We start from the raw sequence: 20,187 nt of genomic DNA, 5'->3' as shown, positions 1-20,187 counted from the left end.
AGTTCATGTTACGGTTAACAGAACAGTTCAAGTTATGGTTAACAGAACAGTTCATGTTACGGTTAACAAAACAGTTCATGTTACGGTTAACAAAACAGTTCAAGTTATGGTTAACAGAACAGTTCATGTTACGGTTAACAAAACAGTTCATGTTACGGTTAACAGAACAGTTCATGTTATGGTTAACAGAACAGTTCAAGTTACGGTTAACAAAACAGTTCAAGTTATGGTTAACAAAACAGTTCAAGTTATGGTTAACAAAACAGTTCATGTTACGGTTAACAAAACAGTTCAAGTTATGGTTAACAAAACAGTTCATGTTATGGTTAACAGAACAGTTCATGTTACGGTTAACAAAACAGTTCAAGTTATGGTTAACAAAACAGTTCAAGTTATGGTTAACAGAACAGTTCATGTTACGGTTAACAAAACAGTTCAAGTTAAGGTTAACAGAACAGTTCAAGTTATGGTTAACAAAACAGTTCAAGTTACGGTTAACAAAACAGTTCATGTTATGGTTAACAGAACAGTTCAAGTTATGGTTAACAGAACAGTTCATGTTACGGTTAACAAAACAGTTCATGTTACGGTTAACAGAACAGTTCAAGTTATGGTTAACAAAACAGTTCAAGTTACGGTTAACAAAACAGTTCATGTTATGGTTAACAGAACAGTTCAAGTTATTTTTTAACAGAACAGTTCTGAGATCTTGTGACTTCGACTGCCTTTTCTGACGTCTTCAGTGGAAGAAGGAAAATCGTTCCTTGGTACTTTTATATGGTCGATAGGATAATCTGTAATCTGTATATATACTGTTCAGTCAGGTAAAGAGGTGGAGGGAATTTTCTATCTCCATGTTTACATGTTTCATTCAAGAAAACAGATAATCATGCATACTTAGGCTTCCTAAATTCACTTCCCATGTGTATCGGCATAATAGCTCTGTGACACTACCCTGGTATTGTTGTTTGGTTTGGTTTTTTTTGACATGATAAAAATATGTTGCGTTATTTTTCACTTAATCTGTGCGAGATCTGCCGTAGAATAACTTCCTACTTGTTAACGTGTTAACAGCTCGACATGCCTATTCTGTAAATCATAGTTGTTTGACCCTTACGGTGTTTCCACTTTGCACAACCCATCCTTTATTTTCGCAAATAAGAATTTGAAGGCAATAACGTCAGCACAATACTCGCAGGTACATACAAAACCTATCTGTCCTGAGTGCTGAAAGCTAGACTAAGCTAAACATCCCGTTATCATCATCCAGTGCACCCGGCAGTGAAACAGTAACGTCAACACGTGACTACACTGATGCAAAATGGTCAAGGAAGGTAAAACTGGTACACTATTTCCAATCTTATGTTGACTAATGTCATTTATTTATGTGAAAGTCTGGATAGTTGGATATGACGAAGATTTGAGTAATTTTTTTTTCTTTCTTTTTGAGATTGATAAACTGCGGCAAAATACATGACTTTCACAAAGCACAAATTAATCTTACTTTTCGTGATGTGTCACTAGATCCATCACATTCGAGGTTAATTAACTAGAAGTTTATATGAACAAATCCTTCATGTCGTCACAATTTGTCACAGTATTGGTCGTTATTTGTATAGTTCCGTTGACTGAAATGGCTCTTAATACCTGTAAATATGTACGCGCTCCTTGTAACCTTTCTTCCATTTTCCTCCCAATATGCTGCATTAATGATAAAACTCTTCCACACACCAATTCCTCCTCCGGTCTCTGGTAAGGATGACCATCATCTGTTTCTTAGACTGATCCGTTTCTTTCACTTGTTTCCTCCCTAGCTCGGCACATTTCTTGGACTCAGATCATCCCTTTATGTCTTTGATTCAAATAACATAGACAGTAAACTACGTTATTAATAACGAATTATTTTTTGGACCGGGTTATATGCTGTATATTTGAGTGCGATGAACGAACTACGGTTGCAACGAGTCCCCTGGAATTCGCCAAACCGTAGTTTTTTGTACGATGCGAAGAGATCTAGAACATTATTCACGAAATGGTTAATATCAACAACCATAGTTCCACAAACTGTTCAATAAGATCGTTATTACTGTTTAAGAGGAGGCTACTTTCTTTATTGGACCACTGTTCCGTAATTTAATATCAGCCAAGTTATGACTGCATATAAAATGAAAACCCTTTAGTAGCAAAACATACAAGAGTGTCCTTTTGATCTAAGGTGAGTTCAGGAGAGATAAGGGTCAACGTTCAAGATGATTGCACTTACGTATTTGGTATGAAGCGACCAGGGTTCGAACCGCTGATCTTCAGGCTGACGCTTTATCTACTGCACCAATCATTCCTTGACGCCAACCTTTAAATTTTCAGTGTTATGTCCATGGTCTATATTTCATACGTATGCGACCTTGACCTTCAGCATGTAACATTGACGCTGAGATATTTTCTAACTGTTTACACATACAGTATGTTTTACAGATGTTACCACTTTCAACCATAGTAAGATGTGTATACGCTGTGATCTGCAAGTGATATTACGGAAAGATACTTTTAAAACGAACTTGCTTATAACCGAACTTGCTTATAACCGACAGATATATCGAACTCTGTTTCGGCCCCGGACACTAACAATAGACAAAGGACTACGGTTATAAGGATCTAAAACTAGTGGATACGTTGAGTTCATTAACACTATTTTACTGTATGTCTGTGTGGATGATTACAATTTATGCTGGTGTACCAACGCCAACACAGTTGGAGATGCTAGAGTACCTGCACGCATGTATATCATCATGAATGTTCTTCAGTTAACCTCAGTCTGAAATCTAATGATACTTCTCTCTTGTGTCTGGGTGTTTAATCCTTGCTAAGAGGTTTTAAGTTATCAGGTTTTAACTGACAGTCCCTACATGCTGGACGAATGAACAACTGGTTGCAGAGCTGCATAAGGATAACATATGACAAACACACTCCGTCAACACGCGGTTTGGGGAAGTAACGATCACACAAAGGGACATATGTACAACATATGTAAAACATATGTATACCCTAGTATACCCGTGACATTGAAGAGAGAGCCATATTCACACGATCACTCAAGTATATCTGTTGCCGGTTGAGCCAAGCCATTTGTTTTTCTCAAATATGACTTTGCCGGGTTCTCAAATGTGGTTTTCCCGGACTGTAACCTAGTTGGTGTCCGTAAGACAACCTGTTTGTTATCAAGAAGATTATGTTACACGACTATATATCAGTGTGTGTCTTGGGACAAATAGGCAAAACAAACATACTTTCTCTAACCTGAGTGTGGGAGTTTATGTGTGCATTAAAACTGAGTTCAGTTTTACGTCATATGGCGGTGGTGTGAGTTAAGACTGATATGTTTACCTGTTACGGTGATATGTTTCAAAGTAACATTGACAAGTGACATCCGCTGATGTATACGTGCCTGGCATTTGTGTTATCTGAAGTGCAACAATTGCGTTGCGGTGCATGCTGTTGATCACTGGATTGTCTGGTCCAGATTCGATTATTTACAGAACGCCGCCATATAGCTGGAATATGGCTTAGTGCGGTGTTAATATAACACAGCCCCAAATATCGTAAGTATGAACGTACCCTCGATGTTTGTTTACGCTCGTGTGCTACATCAATCCATGCCCCCTCGTGACCAGTGAACAACTTGTATTATCTGATAAATAAAGAGGATGTACGCATGTATGGGACATAATTCCTACTGAATAATATACTGAATAATCTAATATACTGATTCCTACTCAATAACTCGTCACAACACTTTGCTTCAGGTACCTACATCATAACAAAACATTTTGTTCTGTCCCATTCAACATGACAAAATGACAAAACTTTTAGCCCCTCTCTCCCCAACCCCAAACCCCATTTCACCTCACCTCACCTCACCTCACCTCACCTCACCTCACCTCACCTCACCTCACCTCACCTCACCTCACCTCACCTCACCTCACCTCACCTCACCTCACCATTCCTGTCTGCACAACAGCACAAATTAGGCCGAATATTCTAATTTATATGAGGACCATATGGGAAGACGTGGTGTTTGAGAGATCATTTAACACATGATGCACATTAAAACACAGAACAGCTTGTTTTAATCGGAAATGGAGACTTTATTCATTTCAAAATGTCTAAAATACAAGTCTACACAATGAATGTGAATGGTGCATGTGTAAAGTAAGTAATTCGGGTTTTAGAGGCTCGATGTTGATTTGGTGATACAAAGCTCGATTGCAGCATCCAAGTATATTTAAGGGAAGCTCCATTGCACTCCCGACGTAGATGTGATTGTAAGCGTAGGTGGCGCGTAATAAAACTGCATGTTGAATCAGTAATTCATCACATCTCATACAAATCAAACATAATGCTGTTCATAGGAAGCCTATGGTACGAAGGTCAAACACTTGCATGTATAATGCTGACATTTATTACTCGGACATTGTTTTTTCGTGCCCGGTTACGATGAGTCATCTACTGTGGACACGGTTACCTGACACGGAGCAATTTGTTTATTATGTACTTATTTTCATGAAGCAGTAAACATTAAGAGTGAATTATGAACATCGGACAAGTCGGCGGACGTCCAGGTACATCACGGCGGCGTATAAATAATCAAGTGAAACAGCGATGTTCCGGCAAAATGACACATCCTATCAAAAGTTTTGTGTACTTTCAGTTAAAACAGGCATACACTGTGATACAAGTATTACTAAATGGTTCGAACAAGGAACAAGGAAGTTATTCTTATGTGTCGAATGTCCGTGTAGGTTCAACCATGGCTCTTGTCAGCATGTCAAAGTCCCCTCCACGTCTGACGGAGGATTGTACATAAGAATTTCTACAGACCATGTTACGAGATTGCTCACATGGTTTTCATTAACATCTCAAACACAATCGCCGTACTAGAAAATCCTACTGTAGCCGAAGAGTAATTCTACAAGGCGTTAGGTTATGTCAACTGTTGATGCATACATTGTTTTCGTATCCTATGGCATCAACTGCCGAATTTGGTAATTACACTTCGCTGGGCTAGTCATCCTACTGGTTGAGGCACTCTTCCCATAACAGGCTTCCTTTGGAGCGCAGTCTCCCCGTATCTGTATTGGTACAACAATGTCATGGATTAGCTGTGAATACTTACTTCAGTCGAAAGCACACATAAATTCCATCCTTTCTTCTTCTGTGCAGGTCTATCTGGATTTTGGTTCATGATAATAAACTTTCATGTGCATGAGCGTGTGCATGTGCGTGTAGTGCGTGCGCAAACGCGTGAATGTGTGGGTGACAAACGTCACGTCCAGCAATATTCCAGCTACATTTCAGCGGCGTGATCGAATCTGGGAGAGATAATCTGGTGATCCATAAAATTCCACTCCGTCTGAGACCAAAAATACACAATCGAACACTGAGCCTGATCACCCGATCAAACATCGACTCACGGTTTACTGAGTACCCGGACTCGATACGGAAGCTTGTGTATGCATTGAGGGGAATCATTAGTTGGGGCTGCACTGAGTGATTCAAGTCATTCAAATTCTACTGTCGGTCAGCACTCACTTAAATATCTGTAGCCAGACTAGAAACTGACTAGAAACTGATCGTTAAGCATAGCATTCTGTAGTATACATTATCACAGACGATGGTATAACAATGTTATCGTGAATCTGTTAATTTGATAAGCGTACACCACAGCAGACTGCAAAAACCATTACAGTTTCCATTAACAAAACCCTTAGGAAGTTCCTACCTCCTTAGACTACCCCTGAAGTTTACATACTGTACTTCGTTTGAACAAGGCTTAGGGGGAGGGATATTACATGATCGGGGATTTACGGGGAGACTGCAACGTCTGGGGGCTGGAGCTTCTTGAAGAGGTATATTGTGTGACAAGTGTCTTGCAGGTTTCATTGGGGGCTTTCTCCTGGCACCATCGATTCCAGATTCCCTCATCAGAACGTCTGGAATTGGATCTGATCTAGGAGGTGGCGATATGCCACTACTTGAACTTGATCCGGATCTCACAAATATACCATGTCTTAGTACTAAGTTGCTAACAAAAGGGGTTGACGTATCTTTCCTCTTTTGAAGACTCTCGGTCTCTGTGAGCGGTTCTGTTTCTTCGGGGTAATTTGCATAAGCATCCCGAAGACGTGCTTCAGATATAGTTCCAGAAAAGTTTTTGTAGATAGGATCATAGTCTGTGGATGGATCATGTTCGGTCTCATACGAGGCTTCCGCTTCGAGATCAGGTGAACTTCCAGATGAGGAACTACAAGGAGCACCTTCTTGAATTCGTTTGCCAGGACCCCATGTAGCATTTTTCTTTGTCTTTTCTTGCATGTTCTGTTTGTGTGAATTGGCAAGATGAAACGATCTTGCTTTCCTAGGCACTCTTCGTTTTCTCGATGGCTTCTCAACAACAGGTTTCAAACCCTCATCAATCTCTTCAGAAGATTCAAAGGCAGTGGTGAAGCTGTCTTCGCTGCTGGCGTCATATGATTTCGTTATTTCTTTATTGCCTCCCGTTCCTGCAGAACCTCCTTCACTCATCTTCTGTATGTCGAGTATCCACCTTTCTAACGTTCCCAACTCACCTGAAGTAGAAGACGCAGCATCGAAGAAGACATCGGACTTCAAACTGTCACTTCCGGTTCCTGCTTCAGCAGCTGCTGAGGGTGGCTTTACTCTCGGATTGGTGCAGATGTATGCATAAGACTTTCTGAATTGGTCAACTGACCCGCATACTGGCGGTAATAGTTCTACCCCATCAGATATGACTGAGTCAGTCCATTTAGACATGCGTTCAGAAGTGTCCATCTCATTTATTAAAGGTTTTCCTATGTTGTCCTTCTCGTCAGTTTTAATGTGAGTAGTTTCTTTGTTTCCATGTATTTCAGTCCGATCTGCTGAGACCGGAAGTTCGTTGATGACGTCTGCTTCTTCCGTATATTGCTGCTGTTCATCACCTGGATCAGCAGATGACCGCATACTGGCCTTTTCTGTATCGGAACTGTTGACTTCCACCCGGGTCCTTAAAATACACAATGTCATTGAAACAACTAAATTGCTTAATTTAGTGGCATGTATTGATTTCACTTGTATGTCCTGAAATTATTTCGACTCACATCATATACTTGGCTACCATGAAAATTCTATGAATTACATTAAATTGTTAAGGTATGTGGGATTAATGTATCATAACGCTTTTGGTCCCTGTGCAAAACACCTAGGTTCAGTTTCCAAATGGGTGACATGCTTGAAGCATAGTCTGTGTTTCTTGAGTTCCAAGCCCACATATACTTCCCATCCAACGATTAGACTCACTAGTGTAAATGTGGCCGCTTTTATCAGTCAGCTGTTCTAAACTTGATTTTTCAAAATATTCGATGCACACGCACACGCACACGCACACGCACACGCACACGCACATGCACACGCACACGCACACCCACACCCAGATATATACATAATGGAAGAAATTATGTCTGTGCTAAGGATCTTCAGACTTTTGTCTAGCGGGCGGGCGGGCGGTCTTGCGTGCGTGCGTGTGTGTGTGTAAAATATGTTTGAAGTGAGTGTAAACTTTTGATGTGAATGATATATGAATGATTGATATGTTGGTGTTGCATTGCACGGGAATGGTATGTAAGTAAAACTCTGTTGTGTCGAAGGTGAAGAGACATGCGTAAGTACTTCGTGTTGTCCGATGTTCAACAGAGTAGCAAAATGTTAACTACACAAGAGTGAGTGAGTAGGCCGCTTTTAGCAATATTCCAGCAATATCACGACGGGGGGGTTGGACACCAGAAATGTACCCATTTGGACAATCGTTATCAAATAGAGCACACAGACAATCTATAATATATGTATTACGTTTGTATAACGTAGAATGTACAGGTGTGTCTGCCTCAGTATATATAGGTATTGCTTGTCTAACGTCGAGCAGCCAGGTGCAGCTACCCACATGTGTATATAAAGTTTGTCTCACAGAGTTGTATCTACTTGTAACGTGTGTGTTTTGTTGACATGCAGGATTGCAGGTGTGTTTAACCTGTATCATCGTTGTATTTTATCGTATGCAGGATGCAGCAGCTTACCCGTGTATTTGTAGTGAGGAATGTGTGTGAATACGTTACCTGGTGTTCCTCTGGCAGCGGATGCAAATCACTGTAACCAAGGCGACCACTACACAGAAAGCAACAGCCAGCACGATTTCCAGCCAGGTGTAGACAAACATCTAATAACAATAAGAATAATGGTAATGATAACAAGGCCTGGTTGTTGAACAGCCTGGTTAGAATTAATCTTCAGCATGTCATCCTTGTAGTAAGATGCGACTAACTGGATCGCTTAGTCAGGTTCGCTGACTTTTTTTTGTGACACGTTAATGTATGACGTCTTCTAATTAAGTAGATCGATGCTCATGCTCGTGATATCTGACTCGATTATTTACAGGCCGCCGAAATATAGCTGGAATATTGCTAAATGCAGTGTTAAACAACAACCAGCCAGTCAACGTGAAACACCATTATCGCACCGGTCTCTGGATCAGTGTTTCATTCTCAGCTGCATAGGGAGTACACAAACCACGCTGCCTGTTAATCACAAGAACCAGTGACCTAAGCATTGCATCCTCTAGTGTACCTATTCGTGCCATGATGAATTTGGACATTTAGCCATCGTGATACAGTTTTACAACGTCACATAAAGTGCATTCCAGTTACTGTGCAACAGACAAGTATGAACGATCAAAATATTAGTTTAGCGGGTAAATAATAGATTTTAGAAGATATATAGCAGGAGACAACGGTATCAGGTGTTGAGACTCTCTGGCTCAGTTAGTTCACTTCATGGCCTGATATATCCAATAGTGATGGACAATATACGTCACTAAATGGAAAAATAGCTTCACAGGCCACACGAGCAACGGAGCGCAACTGTAAAAGTTGCTCTAAACAGCCCATTTCTTGTTGGAATATTGCTGAAAATGGGGTAAAACTAAATTCATTTACTCTGAACAGGTTAAATATGGAATATATCATTCAAAACGATGAATATGGCCACGTGTTCGAGGGAAATTAATAGTGAAAGTACTTTATTTCCCTAACTCCCGTCCCTCCCCAACAATGGCTAAAATATTATTATTGCAACTAACCGTCTAAAACCTGCTTCATGTCCTACGTTCCCAACAATGAATGTTAATAATATAATTGTAATCTAGACGTCTTAAGAAAGTTTTCATCTGGCAGAACCATAGCGAGCTTTGTTTCATGTGATTAAGGTACATAACACAAGATGAGGATGGTTATAAATAACAAGCCAAGGGCAACTAATCTAAGTTGGAAATAACAGTAGTTGTTACATGTATTTCGACTAACAGATAAACAACACTTATGTTATGTCTGCTGGTTTGTTACGAGGGTGTTCGTTTACAGTATTCTGAAATTGCAAACGCATTATAAGGAGTAGAATAATACAGTAATCATATAAATTAGTGTTTAAAAAAGTATATGAAAGAAAAATGTACTTACTATTTTCAGAGCCACCTGATTCCCAACTCCCCGATGATGGCAAGTGATACAGAAGATATTAAGTGAATTATTTCCGCCATTTGTTTCTGTGACGTCGGGACTGGTGAAATAAGCGTTTCTTCTTCCGTGTTTGTGTAAAGATTATCTTCCTGGGCACTTGGATCAAGGTAATTGTCACCAAGGATTTCTGAAAACTCACAAATATGTTAGAATGAAGAAGGAAATGTTACGACGTAATGTCGATATTTTCTCACAACACTAGTGGAAGGCTTTCTCTTTGTGTATTTTCATATCCAAAACCACAATCAATACCACGCGAATTATTATGTATACTCTCTAACTTCGTACTTCGTAACGGAAAACAGACAGAAAATTAAATACCTCTTCAATTTCTTTGCATTTAGAAGTTGGTGTGAGGAAGATAGGGGAGAGTTCTATGCAAATACAATTTCGTTACTATTAATACATGCGACGTCTCGGTGTAGCTGCTAACACTAAAATGATGGTTAACTAATATTTAAGTTATTCATCCACAGAAGTCTTCCCGTTGCAAATGCACCTCATCATTATGTCTGGCAAAGTTTACAATACAAGGCTGGTCTGTACACTGCATTCACTGGACATAATTCCTGTTTTGTTTTGTTTTTTTTTTGTTTTTTTTATGAACTGAATTGAGAGAAACTACTCCTGCATTTGAGTAACCTCTCATGGGTGAGATGAAAGCCATGAAGATAAATATGTTTTGTTTTTTTTGTTTTTTATTTTTATTTATTTATTGTTTGTTTATATGTGTTTTGTGTTTTGTTGTTTTTTGCTTTTTTTTGTTTGCGTTTTTTCAGTGCGTGCGTGCGTGTGTGTGTGTGTGTGTGTGTGTGCCATTTTTAGGGGTGTCTGAGTGTGTGTGTGTGTGGGGGGGGGGGGTAGGGTAGGATAGGATTTTCAAGTACTCCTGTTTTGGTATTCCACAAAATGTGAAAACATATATGAATTAAAATTGCAATCATCTGCTGAAACAGATCCTATATTACGTAAAAGGTAAACACTCTGCCCTTAGCTACTGGTAGTGCGAAAGCCAAACATTGCCAACGTGAGCGAAAATGTCAGTTGTATTGCTTTGTTCTCCTCTTCAGGAGGATGCTCAGTTCCAAACGTTTTCCTCAAAAATCTGGAGAAGTGAAAGTAACGTGCTTACTGAATGAAAATGTTTAATAAACTGCCCGGGACGTATGGCAAACTATTAGAATTTCATGTCAGACATTTTGTTATGAACTACGTGTTGTAATAACAGTCAAACTGAACTTTATTATTTAAATGACATTCAGTAAACAAATGTTTGTAACAAAACGGTTACTACTAAGTCATGCTTATCGATTCCAAGCTTAGTCATAAACTGATGGCCCAATTAGACGTCGTAACTTTTACACCTTTTCAAGGGAAATTAGGGCAAGGTGCGTTTTGATGCGTGTTATTGTATAATTACGGGGAATAAGGTGTAAACTGTAAATATATTTGCCGTTGATCATATGACATATAATGACTTACGTTTCATGACACATTCCTTCTTGCGTTTCTTTTGGTGTTGAGTATATTCTGAGAACTGACGTCTTCGGTTTTAGAAGCTTGAAATAGTTCCGCCTCCGATTATAATATCTTATCAAAGCGCTCTGCCATCCAATGTAGAAGGAACATATCGTAATCTCGAGAAATTTCAGAACACTTTTGAACTTGGCATAAATTTTCTCCATTATAATGGTCTTAAAATGGCTACTAAACGTTATCAAACTTAGTTAAAGTTGATACAGTTAATCGAAAACTGATGTCTGTTAATAAGGGAGCCAAGTGTTATCATTATGCTTTAATAGAATCTGGTGTTGACTTAAAATACACGAATGAGTGGGAGGATCTTATGCTTGCTGAACGTAAACTGAATCTTTTCAAAAACCTTCAAGACCACAATAGGTAGGTACTAACACCGTTTTCAAGCAAGTGACACACCGAAACGTTGCACTCATTGGAAGAAAGAAGCTGACTATCCATAGAACTTCTAAAATGCCTCTCAAAGAAGTTATCCATATCAGAGTTTGTGGATCGGCGTTGATAGCTGATGACTGGTAGACAGTTCATTAAATCATGAACACAGTTTTAAAAGTTTATTAGCAGACTGGTCAATACAAATGACTCAGCGATTTCTCGGCGATCTATTTACAAGAGAGCGCAGTTCTGTACAATTCTCAACGTGAATCCTAATAAATGAGAAAAAACGGAGAAGACTAGTTAGACATTTATAATACAAGTGAGATTCTACCTTGAGGAATAAACTTAATAACTGAACACATTTGGCTACGAAACCAAATAACACTGAGTATTAAAAATATATTTAACGATATCACCATTGACTTTGACAACTGTACCCTTGGCTCAGCTGTACCAGCTGCTGTACCAGCTGTACATTCAGTAACCTTGACAAAGAAAATGTATTTTTTTACAGTCGGGGATAGTTAGTCGTCAGCGGGAGGTTTCCAGCTTCGCAAACGTCCTTTGAAGTTCACGTACTCGGCTCCTGTACATGGAGGCGGACACATTCTATCTTGACCCCTTGTTGGCAACGTCTGACTCGCTGACGCTTTTCGAGACGGCTTTGTCATTTTCTTCTTGCTTCCATGTGCACCATCATCTTTTGTTGCGTGATCGACTTCGGATAGTACATTTCCGTTTGCATATACATCTGAGTCTGCATGGACAGCGCCCAGTTCTTCATAAACATTCTCTTCTTTGACATTATCTGCATCACCAAATGGTGTGATGGTGGAAGTCGGACACTCTGCGTGTATTGTCGCGGATCTGACTTTCTTCCAATCCTCAGGTTCGGGGTGGACAATAACATCTACTGCCTTTAAGGTAGGCATTAGGCTGCTACTGTGGGTAGGTCCGGTTGTTGAGTTCTTTGAGGAAGCAGGAAGGTTATACAATGGATAGTCATAAGGGTCGTCATCCGAGTCATTATCATCGCAATCTGGAAAGTTAGATGAAGACGCGTCTACAACCGAGTCCTCGCATGAGTCCATGAGAAACTGGGTTGATGGATCAGGTCGACACAAAGGATAGGATTCGACATACAGAGGACAGTCGAGGTTACTGGGACTTTGGTCGTCGTTGAAGTCGCCGTCACTGAAGGTGGCGCTGTGTGAACGACATGCGGAAGGAGAAGCAGGACAGGGTGTGATCTGGTCAGTTGTGGAGACTAACAAGGAACACACGGAGGATGTGGATGACTTGTTTCTCTCGTTACTTGGAGATGGGAGCACAATGTTAGAGACAATGTGCTCTGTGTCGTCTGAAACAGACGGCCTGTCAACAGTTCCAACATTTTCACTGAAATAAAAATGTGAACTATGTATTTATGTTTTGGTTTATTAATTCATTTTTGAGAGATCGCACATCATTCCCTGTGATTTGATTCGATAACAATAGTTAGCAATAGCAATATTTTTAATGTAATACAATACAGTTAAGTCTCGGTAATCCGACATCGACTCTTTCATAGTAAAATGTCGGATTAAATACATTGAGATTTGGGATTAAAGTTTCTTTACAGATTCTAATACTTTTCTTGGGTTCAGTTCCATCCGGGATTCGAACCCGCATCATCAGAGTACGACACCTAATCGGGAGCACAGAAATACTAGTTTTTAAGTTAATGTTTCAATAATCAAAATTAAAACCACACACACCAAGTTCACCTGTTTCCTGATTGGCTGATAACAGTATGGGGTGGTCTCCTGCTGCGTTATCGTGTCATAGATTTCGTAGCCTTGTTTATATGTATGATTGAAAAACCAATCTGTGAGAAAAATATTATCTGTGAGAAGAATATATTCTGAAATATTTTGGGGGTGTTGTGTTAGTTAACGTTTTTGAAAACAAGCAGCAACTCACGGTGACTTCCGACGTATTCGGCAAGATAGACACAAAGCACTGACAAGCAGTCCTAGCAGAAGAGGAATACATCCCAGCAACAAATACACAATCATGACTGAAAAAAAAAAGAAAAAGTACGCAGATCAATGTCCTTCTTTGATCGCATTTAGGAGTTGGTTTAATGAACAAGGGGCATAATTATATTGACCTGTTTATACGAAGTAAGATGGCCCTGACTGGTGTGTGTCTGTGTGTGTGCGTGCGTGCGTGCGTGCGTGCGTGTGTGACAAAGTGGAATTGGGTTTAACTATTCTTTGTATAATATTTAATTTACATCCAACATTATGCAATATATAGGACATGACTTTACATAGGGCACGCAGTTGACATTGTCCTCTTTGATGAAAGTCATCACGATGCTGACAAACCTACGAATGGGTTTCCACCTGATCCTGCCATTGCAAAGGAGGCACCTCTGCGCAGCTGATTGAGGCGTCACACGCCAATTGTCCAAAATATGGAATCCTTATAAATTGCTGTTAACACTACGGCTTCTTCAGCTGTCTGGTAACTGCTGATGTTGTCAGTAGTGATTTGCAGAGGAGACAACCAAGACATATGATTGTGCATGCCTTGTTATGGCGCATAATGGATTAATTAAGTGATTAACCAATCACTGAATCAGATTAACTTGTTAGAAATAAACCGGTACGATGAACTCTACCTTGAAAACCAGTCAATTAAAGAAATTTTTCGAGTCCTTCATAACTGACGAATTTAGGGTAGGACCAATGAAAATATGACATGACGGGTATATTGGACTGGCATTTCTATTGTGAGTTTACAACGGGTATTTTTTTCTTTTGCAACTGATAGTTTGGTACAAAAGCAAAATGTCCTGATCATATGTACTACTGCCTCTCCTGTGTGAAATATTTTCTTTTAGAAACATAAAGGAATTCATTTGTTTAACATAGTTTCCATTTCCTTAATTATCTCCCATTTTCAACAGACGTGAAAACGTTAAATACGGGATGCCTTATTGCTAAAGAAATTGTATATGTTTCAAATAGCTTTAAATTCATATTCCACAGAGGAGACGATTGTTCCTTGATTGAATAAAAAATTGTTTATGTTGCCTGTAGTTTTTCAGAGAAGAAAATGAGAAGAATCATGGCAATAAAGTTAAGAAACGTCTGTTTTGTTTGGAAAATAACATCATTTTCACGGGAGAACCATTACCCAAAACTGACTGACTCACTGAAGTATCTATCTTCACTAGAGGTTACAATCTATGATCGTTTTCAGAATTCTTTGGCAACTGAGTGAGTATGGTGTCATGTGGGGGAAAATATAAATATAATATTTCGATGTGCTTCAGACCTTGTAGTTATGTGGAGAATCGATCCCAGGACTCCAGTGTGACAAACAGATGCATTTACCATGAGGCAACACCACCGGCAATGGTGTCGGAATGTTAATATACGTGCGTCAGCACAGAAATGACATAAACCCAGTTCTCATAAGCCATAACAGGAAATGTACGGGAAATATATTCTTGATAAAATGTATATGAACATTATTAATTTTTCAATATCTATAAAGCCATGATATTAAACCCATCTTCTGTGAAATTATTTAAACATTTAATTACGTCACTATAGCCAGCTTGCGACGGAACAAAAAGGATAGTCTGAAACAAATAAGCGAATTTCTGATATGAGGGCAACTGAAAAAAAATACATTTAAATAGTACAAGGAATAAGTATTCTCCTTGGCGAACACCGAAACGAGCAGAATTTGGGTCACGTTTTCGCTGTGAATGCATTAATTCAGGACACTATATTCCGGGAGAGAATTTGTGACGTCATTGTGTTCATGAAGAACGAAATACAGTTGTAACAAACAACGGGGACTGCTATATTTCCATCCGTTATTACAGTATTTCTTTCTTTGGGTTTTAAATAAAACACGAAGCCGGAGGCTGGACCAAAAACACTTGGTTATACCGCAGATTGATAATGTTATAAAAGTGTTTAGTATGAGTTCTTACTACTGTATAACGTAACAAATGTATAAAAAATCTGCAAAAGGAAGGAACAAAGAATATGCAATCAACACATTCTCTCCTATTATAGGCCACTTCTGCATGGCATTCAAACACTTGATTTCACAACGAGGAAATGTTGAACCCATTTATTTCCACATTCCAGTACTTCAGTCCACAATCTCGCCTTCCAGACACTACCAAAGCTTTTCACGATACACAAAACTACTGAATGTCTTAGTCGATATTACACTGATCGATCAAATAGTCACATGATGAATAGACGTCGATACTATTATGATGTTGTACGATAACGCTTTTTCAAAATGTTTCCGTTTTCAAAAACGTCTGAAATTCTGTGACGCAATGCAGGGATGTTTATATTTAATCTTGGAGTAAACGATTTACCGAAACACAAACACTGTGAACATTATGTTGAGAAAATAGCAGTAATGTAGGGCATGTTTCAAATGTTCTAACGTGATTAGGGATGTCTAAAATTCTAAAGGGGCTGACTACGTGTCCTAATAATCTGAACATGTTAAGAATTTTAACATGTCTGCGAAATAGATATTATCGTGTGGTAACATGATATTATGATAAAGCAAACATGTTTAAATAAAGAATACATCATTGGCGTCAAGTAATATGTGGATAAGATGTAATAATATATACTGAAATTAGTGCAAATTAAATTTCCTCCATTCGATTACCCCACATATTCCAACTGAATTTACAGCAAACTCATCATTTAGTTTATTGGTTCAGCAATCTGTCCAAAGTGGAACCTCACATCATTTGGATACAAGTCTTGTCACAACATGTCATTAGTGAAATGAACTTCCCTCCCTGATCGACATAGCATGTCTCTAAACTTTGAAAACTTTAACCGTCATCTCAAACCCTTTCTCTACCAAAAAAGCTCTACATCGATGGTCTTCATTGGTGTTAAATTGTATTCATTGTCACCTCTGCGGGCATACCTGGGGTTTGGGGATGTGGAAGTGGACATAATATTATCATTATTATTTGTCCAAGTGGCATACGATGACAGACAAGCAAGCGTGAGTTGCGTGAGACCCATTGCAAATCTTCATTGCTCTACAGCGTATTGTTACAATATTAACACGATGGTCTATCAACGAAACAGCTAAGCTAATGAAGAGAATATAATGTTTGTGAAGACAAGGATCTCAGACATGGAGAAAGTAGTTTGATGGACTTCAAATGAAAAGGGATGCAGGTTTTTAGCTGTTAATGAACGAAACACTTCATTTACAGTGTAATCAAACGTATTGGACTATGTGTCTTTAGATCATTTGTATCTCCCTGTATGCATGCTGATTTTGACAAGTGATCAGTGTGACCTCTTGCGAAACCATTAACATTTGGCAGTGTTACGTGATGCAAATGTTTGGAAGAAGCCGCCCATGTGTACGAATGTATACACGTCCATGTGAAAAGGGGTATGGCAAATACGTTAAATTAATGTTTGTCTGATATAGGGTATATTTTGTTGAAACCCTGCCCGTCACATTTTCATTCAAACTGCACAACCAGTCACTAACCAATTTCCTTCTCACGAGAGATTTCATCCATGCTGTATAGTTTTTATGTACAGAGATCGAATGAGGTTGATAAACGAGACTTAACCTGTTGTTTAACTTCATACTTTATAAAACCTTTGAAACTGACTTTCACTCAATCTGTCAAATATGTCGACCACTTTTTGAGGCACTTTGTAAATTCATTTAGTGAAACAGATAATTTTCAAATTGACTGATTTACTCACTGACAGTAACATGTATATTGTTTGAAATGGGTAAGGGAAAACATACCAGTAAAACATTAGTGTTCCTATATTTATTTCTGGTTTCTTTAATTGTTTTGTGTTACACTTTGCAGGAAATCTAGTAACATAATATATATAGAATGTCAGTGCAATAGAATACCTTCACTATCCACAGAATCAAATTCTGTTTGCTGAAATGGGGAAACTGCCGTGTAAATTATATGAATGGATCAGTCCTACCGTAGCACCAGTCATTTACAAAATTGTCCTTAAGATTGCTGTTGTGCATTTGTTTCTTTATCCGTTTCCGTCACTAATCTGGGGTTGTGAAGGAACCAGCTAGATAGCGCTTTAGGTGTTGAATTCACCACTTCACTCTTAAAGGGTTATTGTGTAAGGTGAGAGAGTGAGTTTAGTTTTACAGTATTCCAGCTTTATGGAGAAGGTCTGTAAATAATAGTCTGGATCAGACAATCCAGAGATCAAAAGCATGAGCATCGATCTGGGCAGTTGGGAACGGATGACATATGTTAACCAAGTCAACGAACCTCTTACGTCAAATATGGGTTACTGACGGCCAATATTCTAATCCGGAATTTCACAGGTGTTATTGTGTAAGGGGACTCATATACACTCTATGAAAACAGAGGGACCTGAACTTCCTATTTGGAATGCGTGCAAGTATAAGAGTTCAGAAACTTTTCAAAGACAGACATGGTAGGAACGCACCAGCATTTCTCTGTATCACCACCCCTAAACACAACACATGGTATGCACGTGCACAACGCCATGGCCACATACACATGCATGAAGGGTAATACTTGATTTTGACGCTTTTCAAAAACCTCGATAAGTCACAACATACCAATGATTTGGACAATCATCTTGCATTACACAATTTTAGTGTTTGTTTTCTAGCCGGTGTTTTTTGTTTGAAAATCAAAATCGTACACATGCAAAATCCACGTCAAACACCATCTTTCAAGAGTGACTAATGTTCAAACAACGATGGTCATAAGGAAGTGCATATAGTGATGTACGCTCACAACATTCATTGTCATCACATCAGCATGGGCTGACGCACGTGTCTTGTAATCTTGTAACTTGTAATCTTTAATTTAAACAGTTTCACGAAAGGCTACGAAGATACGAGCCTGTTTATCAACTGAAACATCGCAAATTAAATACCAGTATTCATTTCTGAAATGAGATGTTATTCACTTCTATTGCAACCAGACAACCAAAATCTCGGAGTTGTGTCCTATCAGCATGGAATTGCAAGAGATTCTCAAGTTCACTAAAAGTTTATCTTGAAGATTCTGTCAACAGTAAACACGCTCACAGCTTCTAACCTAACCACTGGCGAATCATTTCAGAAATCTCAAGATCCAAATAATTATATTGAACAGGTTTCAAATGTACAGCTAAACAAAACAAAACTACTTACTGCATGGCGTTCTTCAAGTGGGCTGACATCCAACATGACATCGACGTCAGATCACCATTTTCTATTTCCTTATACAGCTGGCTCGTGTGGAAATAACACTTCTAAACATTCCACAATATACTCCATATTTCCATTCATTTGAGTGGTTGATACACTTCCTCGTCTGGTTTCGGGGAAATATGTTAATGTTAGGGTTAAACAAAAAAAAAGCATTGATAAACTGACTGGAGATGGGTCACTGGAGATTTCCCCCCCCCCCCCCCCTTACCCATCTGCAAAAGCCAGCTATTAACGGGTTCGAATCCTGCATGTGAATTGTTTATTCTCCTTCGAGAGTCTGTTGTCTTTCAGCCTGCTTCGTATTACCATTGAAAGGTGAGACTGTTTTCGGACTTGCTTGATTTTGGAACAATTCATACCTCATTCCTTCCACATGTTATGATACAGAATGCTCGAACATGTCGGAAGTCAGTATCCTGACAATCCACGTGGTCTCCGATGTAACTGAACTACTGCACTCACACTCAGACTCATTCAGTCGGATTGATATAATACCTATTAAACAATTTGATTTTGCCGTCACAGGGGAAGATAATGGTTAGAACAGTGGGAAGAATGAGGAGAAATGTTTATGTTTATGTCACACCTAACAAGTGCATGTACATACAGTAATAAAACACGATGTAATTGAGAATGTGGGCTCAGCAAATAAATGGCTTATGAGAGACATCTATACATATTAAACAAATGAGTTACTAAAATATAAATTTGGTTGTAAATATGCAGTAGATAACAGTGTACACTTTAGTTACCAGTTGAAAAGAAACAGCATGACTGTAAGGGCAATGGGCTTACACATTTTTCTTTTGTCCATTAGGTCTTCAGAAACCGATGCTTGTCGCATGAGGAGATCGCTATCAGTTTCGCTGTCTTGGTTGACACGTCATCGTATCCCAGGTCCGTAGTTGCTCATGCTGTTGATGACTGGATTTCTGGTCCAGACTCGATTAATTGCAGACCGCCGCCATACAGCTGGAATATTGCTGAGTGTGGCGTTAAACAAGAAACAAAACTAACAACCGCAAACGTGTTGCTGTCTTGTGAAAGAGGTACTTTAGGTGTCAATATGACTATATGCGAATGTGTCCCTTACGAGACCACCGGGCGACACAGTTAGCCCAGTTTTATTCTTATAAGCGGGACGGACGTGCAGATATTAGCATTGTTTCCTGTTGATCTTGTGTGAAATACTGCCCTATTTATCATTCATGCATGTCTCGTATGTTGCGAGTTTGATTCCCGGCAATATGGATTTACACCAGATGCAGATGTCAACTTCACTTTGTATAATGGGCGTTGTTCCTTTTAGATTCGTTATGCCGTGGAACAAGGATATCCGAAAAAAGTAACCCAAGTCTTAAAT

General features: G+C 39.0%; 2 protein-coding genes across 2 annotated transcripts; both read right to left on the bottom strand.

The window, feature by feature from the left end:
• Positions 1–4,121: 4,121 nt before the first annotated feature.
• On the bottom strand, positions 4,122–9,609 carry LOC137291197 (uncharacterized). Its single transcript, XM_067822488.1, has 3 exons — positions 9,561–9,609; positions 8,166–8,266; positions 4,122–7,060 (listed from the first exon to the last, which is right to left on the bottom strand). Exons 2-3 carry the CDS (start codon positions 8,264–8,266, stop codon positions 5,773–5,775), a joined length of 1,389 nt encoding a protein of 462 aa, XP_067678589.1. The 5' UTR covers positions 9,561–9,609; the 3' UTR covers positions 4,122–5,772.
• Positions 9,610–11,695: 2,086 nt separating this feature from the next.
• LOC137291032 (uncharacterized) lies at positions 11,696–18,858 on the bottom strand. Its single transcript, XM_067822289.1, has 3 exons — positions 18,765–18,858; positions 13,497–13,593; positions 11,696–12,932 (listed from the first exon to the last, which is right to left on the bottom strand). Exons 2-3 carry the CDS (start codon positions 13,589–13,591, stop codon positions 12,059–12,061), a joined length of 969 nt encoding a protein of 322 aa, XP_067678390.1. The 5' UTR covers positions 13,592–13,593; positions 18,765–18,858; the 3' UTR covers positions 11,696–12,058.
• Between the last annotated feature and the right edge of the window lie 1,329 nt (positions 18,859–20,187).

Source organism: Haliotis asinina, chromosome 7 (genome assembly GCF_037392515.1).
Source record: "Haliotis asinina isolate JCU_RB_2024 chromosome 7, JCU_Hal_asi_v2, whole genome shotgun sequence".
Lineage (NCBI taxonomy): Eukaryota > Metazoa > Mollusca > Gastropoda > Lepetellida > Haliotidae > Haliotis > Haliotis asinina.
Note: the sequence above shows the minus strand (reverse complement) of the source record. Positions and strands in the feature narration are given on the sequence as shown.

What these genes read in the sequence shown, in the direction of transcription:
- LOC137291032 (XM_067822289.1), bottom strand. Translation starts at nt 13,591, where the DNA reads ATGATTGTGTATTTGTTGCTGGGATGTATTCCTCTTCTGCTAGGACTG. An exon ending in CGAATACGTCGGAAGTCACC is followed by an intron (nt 12,933 to 13,496) that starts GTGAGTTGCTGC and finishes TTTTTATTTCAG; the next exon opens with TGAAAATGTTGGAACTGTTG.
- LOC137291197 (XM_067822488.1), bottom strand. Translation starts at nt 8,266, where the DNA reads ATGTTTGTCTACACCTGGCTGGAAATCGTGCTGGCTGTTGCTTTCTGT. An exon ending in CGCTGCCAGAGGAACACCAG is followed by an intron (nt 7,061 to 8,165) that starts GTAACGTATTCA and finishes GTGTATTTTAAG; the next exon opens with GACCCGGGTGGAAGTCAACA.